This window comes from Eretmochelys imbricata, chromosome 6, assembly GCF_965152235.1.
Source record: "Eretmochelys imbricata isolate rEreImb1 chromosome 6, rEreImb1.hap1, whole genome shotgun sequence".
NCBI classification, from domain to species: Eukaryota; Metazoa; Chordata; order Testudines; family Cheloniidae; genus Eretmochelys; species Eretmochelys imbricata.
In genome coordinates this window covers 95,144,319-95,159,761 of record NC_135577.1, presented here as the reverse complement: position 1 = coordinate 95,159,761, position 15,443 = coordinate 95,144,319, and the positions used below count along the sequence as shown (strand labels likewise).

General features: G+C 43.9%; 1 protein-coding gene across 1 annotated transcript in view; it reads left to right on the top strand.

The window, feature by feature from the left end:
* The window catches only part of CEP128 (centrosomal protein 128), a 441,360-nt gene that overhangs the window by 76,788 nt on the left and 349,129 nt on the right, over positions 1-15,443 (top strand). Inside the window, exon 12 of the mRNA XM_077819212.1 lies at positions 1,637-1,797. Coding sequence (XP_077675338.1) covers positions 1,637-1,797 — 161 coding nt within the window. The remainder of the gene's footprint in view (positions 1-1,636; positions 1,798-15,443) is intronic.

The following is a 15,443-nucleotide window of genomic DNA, read 5'->3' as shown; positions in this document are numbered from 1 at the left end:
CCTTTTTATAGTATCAAAAGATTTACTGTAAAAATTTTGATAGTATTTTTCTGAAATGTTGGTATTTCTACCTATCATGAGATTAACTCTTGCCACATTGCAGCACAGTGCAAGATTCACCTGCCTGTGTAGATTTTTCCTTAATTAAGAAGGTTGCTAAACTGCCTGTTAAACCTCCAAATTATCCTTCAGAAATGACAACTTATTCTAGGGAGAAGTAGAGAATATAGTCTCAATCACATTCAGTTAATGCTTGTATTTGTGACACCTTACAAATGTGAAAATAGGTCATGGTATTGAGAATTTAAAAAATACATTTAAAATCTCAAGAGGTAATTGCATAGTAGGCTATAATGTCTCAAGTATTTTTGGATAAAAAATTACAAATTGATCTGTACTTGAGCTCTCTAAATGCATCTTGACTTGTGTGTTTTTAAAAAAGTCAATATCTTCTGGAATCACTATGGTCTATCATTTATAGTGACACACTTCTGTGTGATTTAGGTGGTATCTAGTCTAGGTTCAATATCCCAATGAATCTTTCATCAGCTTGCTTAAGTCCTACTTTCTATTTTTGTAACTTCATATTACAGCTGCTTAATTCCTCTTACATCCAGACAGAGTCTCATGGTCGTTAAAATGGAATTGTGATTCCGTGTTTTATAAAAATCTTCCCTTCCTCAGAAAACTGAAGACTCTATAGTCCTGTATCAAATACTTTGTTTTTTCAGAAGAGGGTGAATTGTTAGCCATTTTTGAACCACCTGATAAGGTGACCATTTTGCTTAAAATTGAACTTATTTGTGACAATAGTATGAGAGCCTTATATTGCACATTTAAAATTCCTTTCCACCACTTGTTTTGCAATTATAATAAGTATGCTATAAAATGTTTCTGTAAAAAATGCAAAGAAAGAAACAAAACCTGTCCTGGAGCAATTTTACCAAAAAGAGGAATAGAGCTTTAAGCAAATGTTTCAACAGTAAGTAGTCTGGGGATAGAACAGAGAGTCATGCAAAGGGTTAGGGACTGAGGTTTTCTGAATTTCTATTGAGCTATAAACCGAAGAACCTTGATTGTCAGCTGAGGAACAGCTGATATAATTACTGCAATTTTTAGAAAGAAATTTACCTTACAAGTTCTGGATAAGAATGGAAACTTCACATACTTACCTAGATATAGTAAAAAGTGATACATCCTGACAATTTTTTATAGAGTACTCTTCACTAATGGTATAGCATCCAGATCTTGCGACTGAGCCTTAATGTGGTTAAATTTTGACTCTGTTGAAGTCAGTGGTAAAACTCCCATTTCATCCATGTTTTTTTCACTCCTATATGAAAACTGCCTACAAAGGACGAAGAGAACATGAAATGGCTTGGCTGCAGTGAATAGAAGGCTAATATTTCCCTAGCTATGAAATCATACTTTTAACTTTTAGTATCTTCCAGTTGTATACTGATAAAATCAATAGCTGTGGGATATTCATATGTTCCCATTAATACCCCATAATTTATATGGGAAGAAGAAAATAGTACTGCAAAGATAGGAATGAGAAATTTAATTTCTAGATTTTAGTGCTTTCACTTGGCGTATCAATTCTGTTTGTTCACAAATGGCTCACACTATCTCGTAGTTGTTGAAAGGTCTGAGCGGGAGAAGCAAGAGTTGGAGAAACAGATCCTGGAGTTAAGAGCAAAGCTGAATCATAGTGCTGTCATGTCAGAGGTAGAGGAGCTGAAGCAATGCATAGAGCACAAGGACAAGGAGAAAGCACAACTTGCAATGCACATAGAGGTAACCTTTTTCTTTATAAGTGGTTTCCCATGTGTTGTGATTGGTGATGGCCTAGGTTAGGTGGTGATGTAAATCTCCAAAACAAATATTTCCAGTGATACTCAGACCTTAGTGGTTCAGGAGCCATATTAGTGGTCAACGTTACACAAAAGAGTCACAGTAATGTGAATTCATTGTTTCATTTACTATTTTTATGTATATACAGGGCTGGCCCTAGAACAGATGGTGGCCCCCCTCCCCTCCATTTGTTAAACTTTTGAATACCTTATTTTTTATTGCATTTGTAGCCCATTTCACGACTTTGATACATGATTTGCACGCATGATTTATCCCTGTCTCATAAGATGATAAATTTGTACGCTAGGATCTGTAAGTTATGCCCTATGTAAGCAAATAAAAATAATTGTTTATAGAAACTTTTTTTAATTTTAAGAATAACTGAAATGTTCTAACATGAAGAAATTGAACTGTGCACCAACATTGGGTGGACCAGTATTAAATAGTGTTACAGAAGGTGACAGCCTTAGAATGTTAACCCTATCCTTCAGTTCAAAAAGTTGCTCTTCTCACCTTTTGCTCTCCCAAACTGAAGCACAGCATTAGAGATCCAAAGACTGGCCAATGCCATTTTCAAGCAATAGAATAGCAAACAATGTCAGTTTTTTCATTGGCCATCGTCAGTTGAATATGTTTTTATGAGCCTGAGCTTCAAAAAGCTGCGCTCACCTCTTGTGACTATGACCAGCAGCGTGAGCAGAATCCTCAAAGTATCCGCACATTAGGAAAAGTGTTCTCCGGCTCTGCATCATGACAAAATAGGAGAACTTGAAGTGGAGAGTGCTTCCTGTATTGCAAAATGTGATTGCTGTTGTCCAGTTCAACACAGAGGTTTTCATCATTGACATCTGAACATTCTCCATGTGTCAGAGTCTGGTGAAGGTCCGTACAACTGTTCAAGTGTTTTCCTGCTTACTAAGGTCATACAAAATCCTCTAGGTCTTTTCGTGGTGCTTCATTTATCCAGACCTTTCTTTGATGGACACTTGAGCAGTGTCAATGAGCAACCAAAAAACCTCCTCCTTGAATTTTTCGTCCAAGCTTCTGTGATAGACGCAGGCCAGTTGGGTACAGCAGAGTAGTAGAAGGCAGATAGTAGAAGGCCACTGGATAAACAGTTTTCTGTTCCCTGACTGACCAGAGCAGGGCTTCTCCAGGCTAGGGTGGACACATGACTCCAGTTAGCCTGCAAAGAATCAGGTGAGGCTGTTAAGCTAATGTGAACACCTGACTCTAATTAAGGCCCCTCTGATACTATAAAAGGGCTCACTCCGGTCAGGCCAAGGAGAGCCAGGGAGCCAGAGGAGAGGAAGTGTGACTGAAGGGCTGGGTAATGAAGACACCCTCAAGCCACTGGAAAGGGAAACGCAAAGTAAGGGTGAAGAAGGCGTTAACAGAGAGAAGCGGGAGAGCGGTAGGGAAGTGGCCCAGGGAAATGTCGAAAGGTCGGCTGCCAACAGTTGCTGCCATTAGGGTTCCTGGGCCGGAACCTAGAGTAGAGGGCGGGCCTGGGTTCTCCCCAGCCCACCACTACAGAAACACCTCCTGGGAGGGGAAGACAGGCCCCTGTCAGGACAGGAGGCTAAACTGTTCTGGAATAAGCCTGTAGGGACAACAGAGGCTGTGGGAGTTCTCTCACCAACCTCCTTGCTGGCTTATGATGAAAAGACTGTAACCCTGGCATTAGAGAGAGAGGGGCTATGTGGAGGGTCCAAGTGAGCCTCTGATGCTAGCATAAACCTCCTGGAAGCACAGGACCCACGGGGACAAGGTCGGAGCTCTGCCACACTTCCTATCACCATATCTCTGACCTTGTAACCAAGCTGTTTCCTCTTACGATGAATGAGTTTTTTTTTTTTTAAAGTCAGGCTCAACTCCTAAGTTTTCTGTCATTTCTTTGGCAGCTGTGATGGCATGTTCAAATCCATTGTCTCTGTAGGCCACAATGAAATCAAGTCAACTTCTAATCAAAGTAGCAGTGGTCGCAATGTCCATCTACTGAGTGTGTAATGCCTTACTTACAACATTGACTTGGAACGGGATATCATGCCAAACCACAATTGAGAGCAGAAATTTGAAGTCAGCGATCTGGTTTACCGGGCTTTGTGTCTCGTGTCAGATTCTGGCCTCTACTCAACTGTGCCAGTTCCATCAGGGCGTCATAAACAACAGTCACATGGTACCTCACTGACCTTATGTTGTCAATGCAGCTCTCTCAGCAGTGGCTTCATGGTCAGATTTACCTTGACCTCATGTTTTCAATGCAGCTCTCTCTTAGTGGCTTCATAGTCAGGTTTGTGACATTGACTGTGATATCTTCCACCTGATAGTTGATGCTGAAAACAAGACATATATCCTTTGCAGTACTCTGAAGAGAAATACTGAATCTAAAGAAGAGGACACTGCATCTGACACAACTAGGTTGAGGGAATAGCAGCCACAAGGCATAAAAAAAGCTCTTGGATTCAAGGCAAGCATCCTTGCGTGGACGCCACTGTTTCTTCCTTTCATGTTTGTGCCATTGTGGTAGCCTTGGCCATGGAAATCCTGAAGCTTTATTTTTTTCTCGTTCAAAATGTTCATAAACAGTTCTGGTAGGCCTTTTCCAGTAGAGTTGTCCAGACTGGAAACAGATCAAGTGTTCCCTTACTTGGATACACCCATCCTTGTCAACAAATCTTACTGTAAATGACGTTTTTGACTACTGTCAGGAGTGCAGTCCATTATTACAGCGTAGTACTTTGCTTTGCTGAGCTGCATCAATATGTTGTTAAGCACTTTCCTTGCCATAAGGTTAATCAATTCATTTTGAATTGTTTTGCTGCAGTAATGGTCCATAGCTTCTTTACAAACTAGTTGACGTAGGTGCTTACACATGATATTGTCATATTTCCCAAGGAGCTCTACAAAACCAAGGAAATGACCTTTATGTTCAGTGAACAATGTATCAGACGAGCCCCAGAAAGCCAAATTATTCTTTGCAAGGAAAAAGGTAATTCAGAACAGATGCTTGAACACGTTCCTCCAATGCTCAGTTTCTACACTGGATAATGTACTGTTTTTCTGCATCTTTGCATTTATTCAGCTTGAGCGTGGACTTGACTCATGTCCATTTGGATTGGGCTGTAAAATGGCCAAGTGACTTTTCATGTTGCTTCAGAGCATCAGCTAAGTTATGCCAGCATTTGTACCCAGAAAGCACAAGCCATAATTTGCATTCTTGTCAAATATTTTACAAAAAAATAGATCAGTTTGTCGGTTGCTTTTGAGTAAACTAGCCAATGCCCATTCTGTATCTCACTCTTCTTGAGCACTCTTTTGCAGTGTGACTTTGAGAAGAGTCGCTTCTGCTCATTTACTGGAAACGTCATATTCTCGATTTTGCCTGTCTTGTTCAAAATTGTATGATTAATATTGGCAGAGTTTAGGATCACTGGCCATAAAGCAGGATCTGATGTATCAATTTGTGGTGTGCAGTTTTTCTCATTGTTGTTTCTGTCATCATGTGTGGCTGATTCTTCATCATTTCTCTCCTTTTCATGTAAACCAGATTTTTCTTTGTCATTTCTCTCCTTTTCATGTGAGCCAATTCTTCCCTATCATCACTCTCCTTTATGCCACCAGGACGATGGACGATTCTCCATCACTTTCTTTACATTTCCATTCTTTATCATCAGGAAAATCTGCTAATTCCTTAATAATAGGAATTCCATCATTTACGCTTCACTCCTCAGTTTTTTCTGCACTGGGATGATCGCTACTGCCTAAAGCTGGTCTATGTTGTTCTGTTTCAGATATTTTCCCCTTGCTGCAAACTAGATTGCAACTGAGTTTTTCGCTTCCTATACTGAGCTCCTGAAGGCTTCTTTGGGGGAAAACAGACTGTATTAGGGACAGCAAAAGTCTGTGTTCCACAGTGTTAGAAAGTAATCAAACATTATGTATTGCACATGCCAAAAGAAGTAACAGTATTTCTTTTATATTGTTGCGTAGATAGGGGTTCATTAGATATCTCTGATGTCTCATTAAAAATGTCCTTCATTAGTCACTACTTACATTCTTTAAGTCTTAAAACACAAATACACTTTCACAATTACACAATAAAAAAAGGTTTAGAATATTGAGTGCCTTATATATTCATGAGGGCATGGCTGACAACATTCTAGGAGGTTCAAGGAAAATGTGGTTCTCAAAAAGTCTGGAAGGTTCCATGAGATTCTACAAAGGTCCAGAACATTTTCGGGGGTTAGTGAAAAATGAATGCACGTACAGAATACATAAAACATTTTACTTCAAATGTTCTATTTTTCCTTTTGTCGCTAACAACAAAAACAGCACCCTGTGCCCGGCATTCCCCAAGCCCGGCACCCCAGGTGGTCGCTGGGGTCATCTGCCCCTAAATCCAGCTGTGTGTGTGTGTGTGTATTTCTATTATTCTCGCAGCAAAATGACTGACCAAGTATTATTTTATCAGCTACAATTGTTAACATAGTAAAAGCATCCTGATTAGTTAATAAATTAGATTGGTTAATAATTAAATCACACAGTGTTTTAATATGTGCTGTAAAAAGCCACAGGATGCACATTGAAGAGGCACTTGCGGCTTGCGAGCCTCAGTCTGAATATCACTGAAATAGTCACTCTGACCCAACTCTGATATCCATTTTCTAAACCCCTTTGAACAGTGTTTTGACCTTGCAGAGTTTTCACCTGTCTTATTCTCCTTCTTTTGGCAACTGAGTCTGTGCCATTGCCCTTGCTTTCATTATCTGGTTTTCTCCTTCTCTTCCCCCTTTTTTTGCTCCTATGGTTAACACCTATTACAGTGACACATCTTTGTGCAAATATAGATCTGACATTCTCAAAGGCTGCTATCGTTGCTCTGGGGAATGGTTCTTGGGCGTGTTTAGAGATCTACTGCTTCTCCCATTTCTCAGACCAAAAGCATCACGCCCAGCTCCATAATATTTTTGACCTAAAACTGGACTCCTGAGGTACCTTGTTATCTGAGATGGTACCTTCTACTACTGCTGTACTTCTGCTGAACTATAACTACAATTAACCTTTTAAGAATTAAAGAGTAGAAATGCAGATTTGTCTTTCAAACCATAATTCTATGTATGGAAAGTATCAGTGCAATTATTAATCATCTGTATATAGTGTTTTATGTGTGCATGGTTTCTTGCTAAAGAATGAAGACACATTTCAGAGTAGCAGCCGTGTTAGTCTGTATTCGCAAAAAGAAAAGGAGTACTAGTGGCATCTTAGAGACTAACCAATTTATTTATTTATTGTAGCTCATGAAAGCTTATGCTCAAATAAATTGGTTAGTCTCTAAGGTGCCACTAGTACTCCTTTTCTTTTAATGAAGACACAGTCCTTCTGTCAAGGAGTCTACATCTAAGTAGAAATTTGCAATCTATGAATTGAAAGTTTTGTATTGATTGATTACTAACTGAAATCTCCATCCTTAGAGGTTTTAAAGGCCCGGCTTGACAAAGCCTGGGCTGGGATGATTTAATTGGTGTTGGTCCTGCTTTGAGCAGAGGATTGGACTAGATGACCTCCTGAGGTCTCTTCCAACCCTAATATTCTATGAAATGTCATGATATCATAAATTTTTAGATCCTGAGATCTGTATTTTTGAACTTACTCCAATTTTGTCACTTCTGGTAAAGTCCCTGAAGGATAAACTGTGTCTATTATGCCAATCAGGAGAAATAAGGGGTACATTTTAAAAACATTACAAAGGCTTTTAGTAGTCACTTGACATTCATTGACTTAAATGAGAGTCAGTCTTGGGGCTAAAAATCCCTGCAATGGTTTTTGGAATTTAGAAAAGTATCTTTTAATAGGTATTATTTTATCTAGCATGTAAGCCATAAAGGGACATAATGTATGTAAATTCACTGACAGTAAATTAAGATCTTTATTAGTGAGAGAATTTGGAAAACAGTATCAGACAATCTCATTTTAAATGGAGAACATAAGATTGAAAAATATAAAATCTTCTTATCTAGGAACTTAGCTGCTATTAGTGATTTCATGTGGAAGGTGTTCAGATGTTATGGTGATGGGTGGCAGCTAGCGTATCTGAAATATATTGAGATGTACTGAATTATTAAATTCTGTATAAAAATAATTTCATTCTATTCTTCGGACTCCTGGGTCTAGTACATCTATTAACTGAAAGCTAAGCCATATTGCCCAGCTACCAACTATCAGCATCAGGTCTCCCCTCTCCCACCTACAAACAATCAGCTTCCATTTTCACAGAAGGGTCGGTAGACACAAGGAGCTAAATGGTTATGAGGTAACAGGGCAGAACAGGAAAATATTCATAGTTATGAGGGACATTCTAATGATGAGTTTTCTGCTCAGAGGTAGAATTCTCTCCATAGATCTACTACTGGTCTGTTTCAGACTGACAATTAGGGCAACCAACAAGGACAACCTACTCGTTTTTACACTATATGAAGGGGGTGGCCAACCTGAGCCTGAGAAGGAGCCAGAATTTACCAGTGTACATTGCCAAAGAGCCACAGTAATACGTCAGCAGTCCCGCATCAGCTCCCCGCCACCAACCCGTTCCCAGCGCCTCCCGGCAGCCCCGCCAATCAGTGCCTCCCCCTTCCTCCCCACACCTCCTGATCAGCTGTTTCATGGTGTGCAGGAGGCTCTGGGGAGGGGGAGGAGCGAGGGGGAGGAGCGAGGGCATGGCAGGCTCAGAGGAGGGGGTGGGAAGGGGTGGAGTAGGGGAAGGGCCTGTGGCAGAGCCAGGGGTTGAGCAGTGAGCACCCCCTGGCACATTGGAAAGTTGGCGCCTGTAGCCCCAGCCCCGGAGTCTGTGCCTATGCAAGGAGCCGCATATTAACTTCTGAAGAGCCGCATGTGGCTCCGGAGCCACAGGTTGAACACTCCTGCTATATGAAGTTACAAGTTATCCTCCAGGCTGAAAGTACTCATGTCCTATATCATTAAGGACTTTGATATATCAATAATGAGTAACCAGTTAGATCCAGAAGTATATAACACTTTCAGAAAGCTAGATAACAAAGTATAAAAATAACTTGGTTCAGTTCTTTAAAAAATACTTTAAAAACCTGTCTATTGCTCTTTGAAGTGCCATACACAAGTGCTTATATTAATCAAGTTTAGATAGCATAAATGGGAAATAATAAGAGCTGCAGGATTAAAATCAATATAGGATTGTATCTGAAACAAACTGCTTAATTTCCATTATTATTGTGTAATCAAATTATATCAAATATGGATGCCCTTCTCAGAAAAATAAAACTTCCATTTTTCCCAGGACCTGTTTTTAGTAATGAATTTGTCATCTGTAATTAGAAGAAGTACTAGGTTGAGGACTTCTCTAAGCTAAAATGGGATGGTAAGATATCTAGAGGCTTAACTTAATGTTCAAAATGCTTATATTTATAAAACCAGATGAGAAATATTTATTTTTTGTTGCTTGTGTTAACATATTTCTGGATCTCACTCAAATAGGTGCTAGCAAAATTTGCTTTAGAGTGCTGTATTTAGGATAAAATTCCCACGCTAATGAATGATACATCCCTCACCCAGGTGCCTCAGGTTCTGGGAAGAGATTATTTCCAGTAAAAAATACTGCTTTTCAGATCTGTGGCTCCACAGGTATTCTCAAAAGTCCTTGCAGTGGTAGCCACTCACCTCCACAGACAAGGTATCAGAATCTTCTTCTTGGAGTGCTTGCACATGTCCATTCCATTCTAGAAGTGTGCACGCCCATGTGCACAGTCGTCGGAGATTTTTGCCTTAGTGGTATCTGTGGGGCCAGTCATGGTGCCCTCTGGAGTGCCGTGCTAATGCGTCTGTATATTAGGCACCACCGGCCTTACTCCCTCTCAGTTCCTTCTTACCGCCCATGACAGTTGGTCGGAGCTCCTTCCTCTTGCTTTGTAAGTGGTCAGCGGTTTTTTCTAGTGCTACTCTGCCTTCTTTTGTGTATATAGTTGTTAACACCTGATTACTAACTAGCTACTGTAAAGTGTAACAGTTAGTTAATAAGTTAGAGTCCCCATTTTGACTTTGCCCAGAGGTGGGGCATGCCCCAGTCTCCAGGTTTTAAGCAATAGGCCTGTGCCTGTTAGTGACCCCCCCAGAGCAGCTGCTTAAAGTGCTTGGGAGAGTCTCATGTAAAAGGTAAGTGCCACATTTGTAAGAACTTTTGACCAAGAACTCAAAAGGAGCGGGATATTCATTTATGAGTCTGTGCTTTGCCCAGCGTCGGAGCCTTCCTGCTCGGATCCTACTCTCAGCACTGGAGAGGAACACGTCGGAACCGAGCTTCATCTGGCACGGATCCCCTTCACCGACGCCCAAGAAGTGTTTAAAGAAGCGAATCCCTCTGGAACCGAGCAAGGAAGGGCAGGGGGCTTTGGGCAAAGGACCAAGTACAGGCCATCTGCCCACACCAGAGCTGCATGGGGGTGCATCACTGCTTGGATGACTCAGCCCTCCTAGGGATCCGCCTTTGACTCCTGGGAATGGTAGGGGATGCAGGCACCCGATATTGCCTCCTGCGACTGAGGTGGCTAACGATCAGCGAGCCCCCCCCAGCCCTGGTGCCACGTACATTGTTGGAAGTGACAAAGGTTCCCCACTCTAAGGCCAAGCCGAGTTCAGGACCATCTCAGAGGGCAGTAGTTTCTGGACCAGAGGCAGGCTCCGCATCCTAGGTCCCCGGTTAGAGAGCTTAGGATGCCGGCACTGCGATTCCAGTCTCCGTGGGCACGACGGAGGTCACCTGCAATGAGACATAGGTCCCCCTACATCCAGCACGGTTTGCCCTCCCACCTGCTGACGCTGTGGCACAGGTCTCGTTCCCCACCATCATGAGACTGCTTCTTCTCACGGCACCGGTCTCCACGTTCCCAGCATCGGTTCCCTGCAGGCATCGCTTGCCCCACTCAAGGCACTGTTCTCTTACGCCGAGGGTCAGCCGCCACACTCAGGCATTCACAGCCCTGCCCTGGTCAATGGAAGGGGACTCTTTGGAGTCGGAGCGGGACTTTAGCCCCTCGCCAAGGTAGCTCCAACCTCAGTGGGCCCCGGAAACCATCTCAGCTACTACAGTGCCGGCATGGTAGCAGGGCCAGTGGCCAGCCCAATGGCCCTATTGGAATGCATGGGGCATGCCAATGATTCTGGTACTGTTCTCACATTAGTGTTTCTTTGTTGCTTTGGAGAGGCATCAACGGTACCGGAATTGGTATGTGGAGCAGACTCTGACATTCGGGGAGAGGAGCAGGTGCCCACTGTGAAGTAGTGGGAGACTGCCCCAGTCCCTCCCCCAGTAGTATAATCATCATCCTCATCACAGAAGAGGCAGTTGCGGGACCCTCAGTGGCCAGCTCTCCCAATGACTTTAGGGAGCCCCAAGCCCTGCTGAGGAGGGTGGCTTCAAATTTGGGCTTGGAGGTGGAGGAAATGGCAGATGTTCAATATTCTTGTGGCATCTGCCCCCTCACAAGTCGCATTGCCCATGCATGAAGGGGTTCTCAAGATTGCCATTTCCCTCTAGCAAACCCCATTTCCATCCCACCAACCTCCAAGCGAGCCAAAAAGAAGTATTTCGTACCTGCTAAGGGTTTTGAATGTCTATATACCCACCTACCCCTTGGTTTGCTTGTCGTTTCTGCAGCTAATTAAAGGGACAGGCGAGTTCCACACCCCAAAAATAAAGATGCCCAGAAGCTGGACCTATTTGAGAGGAAATTTATTCAACCACCAGCCTCGAGTTTCAGATGTCAAATCATCAAGCCCTAGTGGGCAGATGCAACTTTAATTTGAGGGACTCCCTAAAGGACCTGTGCCAGGAGTTTGCCACCATTTTGGAGGAGGGTACTGCTGTGGCGAGGCGTTCCTTCCAGATGGCCTGGGATGCCGCTGATTCAGCTGCCAGGGTCGTCGCCTTGGCTGTGGTGATGAGGCGCAGTTCCTGATTTCAGTCCATGGGCCTGTCCCAAGAGATGCAGTCTTCCATCCAGGATTGCCCCTTCGGGAGTGGGTTCTTCTTTTAGCAAACGGATTCGAGGCTGCATGGACTCAAGGACACTCGGGTGACCCTCCTCTCACTAGGGCTGCATATGCTGCAAGCGGCAAGAAAACCTGCCTCCTAGGCCTTGGGCTCCTCAGCAGAGCTTATCTAGGAGAAGAGACCAAAACTATGGGTTTAGCCATCGCCCCTCTGCCTCCCACTCGCCCGCCCAGCTAGGCCCCTCGAAACACCAAGGGGGCCAGAGGCGCTCATTTTGAAGGTGCACCTGAGGACGGCACCCCAGTCAATCCTCAGGATCCACCCCCCTACTCATTCCTCAACTGTCTGCGTCCCTTCAGATGGGCTTGGTTGCAAGTAACCTCAGACCGCTGGGTACTCGACATAATATCTCAGGGCTACCCCCTGCAGTTTTCGGACTTCTCTTCCTCTTCAGGGACCCTTCTCACAAGTGATTCCTCGCTCAGGAAGTGGAAAACCTCCTATGGCTGGGAGTGGTGGAGGAGGGTCCTCGAGAGATGAGGGGAAGAGGGTTCTACTGCCGCTATTTCTTAATCCAGGGGTTCTCTAACTTCATTGCACCACGACTCCCTTCTGACAGCAAAAATTACTACGTGACCCTAGGAGTGGGGACTGAAGCCTGAACCTATTCAAGCCCTGCTGCCCTGGGCGGGGGGCCAGAGCCAAAGCCCAAGTCCGACTGCACTGTGCGGGGCCAAAGCCGGTGGTGCCTTATATACTGACAGATGAGCGCGGCACTCCAGAGGGCGCCATGACTGGCCCCACGGATAGCGCTAAGGCAAAATTCTCCGACTGCGCACGTGGGCACGCACCCACCTAGAATCGAATGGACACGAGCAACATATCTCAAAGAACAATAGTTACGAAAAGGTAGGTACCTGTTTTCCCCCTATCTGGATGGTTGCTTAGTCAAAGCATCGACTCGAGAAGAGGCACTAGAAGCTCCCCAAAAGACAGTAGCTCTCTTCACAGCTAGGTCTACAAATAAACTAATACAAATCAGCATTCACACCTGTGCAGAGACTGGAGTTCATTGGGGCCTACCTTGACTGTCTGGAAGCTATAGCCTGCCTGCCCCAACACAGATTTATCACTGTAACCAATCTAATCACCATAATGCGAGTTAGTTCACAGACATTGGCCAGGACCTGTCTCCAATTGTTAGGCCATATATCAACAATGACATTTGTCATCAAACACACCAGACTGCACATGAAATGCTTGCAGAGCTGGCTCAGGACGGTATATGTTCCATACAAACATAGTATAAGCAAGCGTCTTATGATGCCAACCAAAGTAAAAAATTATCTATATTAACTACACAGTGTTTGCACAGGAGTTCCCTTCACACAGACCCCACCATCAATTATACTCACAATGGACAGGGGCACACCTGCCCAACCACACGATCCAAGACCACACATAAACATATTGGAGCTGTGGGCAGTCCACAATGTATGCTCACACTTCCTACCCAGGATCAGGGACAAGGCCATAAAGGTTCTGACAGATGTCACTTGTATGTTTTATATAAACTGATGGGAGCGGGAGGGGATGTTCACATTCCCTAATGCACAGAAGCCATACACCTATGGAACTGGTGCATCTGCTACAACATCAACATCTCAGCCTCCTACCTGCCAGGATGCCAAACACCAGTGCAGATGCACTGAGCAGAAAATTTTCCCAGGATCACAAGTGGGAAATGAATACCAGGGTACTATAGAACATACTCATACACTGGGAGTTCCTTTCCTACTATATATCTCTTTGAGACAACCCAGAATGCCAAGTGCCCATACTTTTGCTCCAGAGTGGGACTGGGACCGGGACCCCGTTCTCTACACAATATTTTTCTCTAATGGGATGCACATCTATTGTAGGCTTGTCTCCTGACCCCTCTCCTAGTCAGGCTCATACAGAAGATAAGGATCAACAACTCCAGATTCATCTTGATAGCTCCCACGTGGCTCAGACAAACATGGTTTCCTTACCTCTTGAAGATGGCTGCATGCCCACCACACACACTTCCATTTCTACCACATCTCTTGCATCAAGATGCACGCCAGGTCTACCACCAGAAGCTGGCAAGACTGCACCTGAGGACACAACTACTTCATGGCCTTGAGAACAATTAAATGACCTGTTCAGAGGAGGTAAGGGACATCTTTTAAACAGCAGAAGGTCTACTATACGGCATACCTTCCTGTGCAAATGGAAGAGATTCCATTTATGGAGCCAGAGTAAGCAAACAATGGCAACTACTTCTCCTTTACCAGTGGTATTGGATTACATATTGGAACTCAAGAAATCTGGTCTCTTAATGAGCTTGATCAGAGTATACCTAATGGGAATCATGGTGTTCCATCATGAAGTGGACGAGTTCTTGATCTTCGCCCACCCTACCACTAAACGCTTCCTCAAGGGTCTCCATAACTTTTACTCTGAAATATGAGCCCTTCCCCAGCATGGGACCTCAATCTGGTGCTTCGATGTCTTATGGGGCCCCCTTTTGAACCATTAGTAACATGTTCACTTTGCCACCATTCAAGGAAGGTGAGTTTCCTTGTCACTGTCACATCTGCCCGATATGTAGGCGAACTGGGGGCTCTCATGGCACCCCCCCAACACAATATTTTTTAAAAAAAAGTTACTCTAAGACCACATCCCAAATTCCTATCTAAAATAGTTTCATCATTCCATTTGAATCAACCCATCCATCTCCCATCATTCTTCCCAAAACCTCATGGGAACAAACAAGAAGCAACCTGGATATCTGAAGGGCACTAGCTTTTTATACTGAAAGGACAAAGTCACCACAGGTATTTGTTTCCCTTACGGAACGATCTAAGGGAGATGCCGTATCCAAACAAAGGCTGTTGCAATGGATCTCCGGCTGCATTGACTTTTGTTATCGCCATAAACTGCTACACTCCCCCCACTGGGGACCCACATGCACACACTCCACCAGAGCACTATCTACATGGATAGACTTCCTCAACAATGTGTCTCTTATGAACACTGTAAAGCCACAACCTGGGCGTCTGCCCATACGTTCACACAAAACACTGTGCCATAGAGCAGCACTCATTACATGTTCTACTGGGACTTGCGGTTTTCCCATTCACCATGACTGCAACTCTGAAGCCCATTCCTTCCACAGCGGGGAAACTGCACTACAGTCACCTAAAGTGGAGCACCCGCAGGGACGCTCTTCAAACAAGAAGAGAAGGTTACTCACCCTGTTCAATGACAGAGGTTCTTAGAGATGGCTGTCCCTGTTGGTGCTCCACTACCCTCTCTCTTCCCCTTTACTTTGGAGTTTTTTTGCATAGACTCTGCAGTAGAGAAGGAACTGAGGGAGTGTTGGTTGCACAGTGCTATGTAACCGCCTGAAATAGTGCGAGATGGAGACAGTGCTTGTGTGACCCAATCAGGCACTGCTACTAAAAATCTCAGATTACAAGCACAGGGGCGCAGATTCACCTAAAATGGAGCACTCACAAGGACAACCATCTTGAAGAACCTC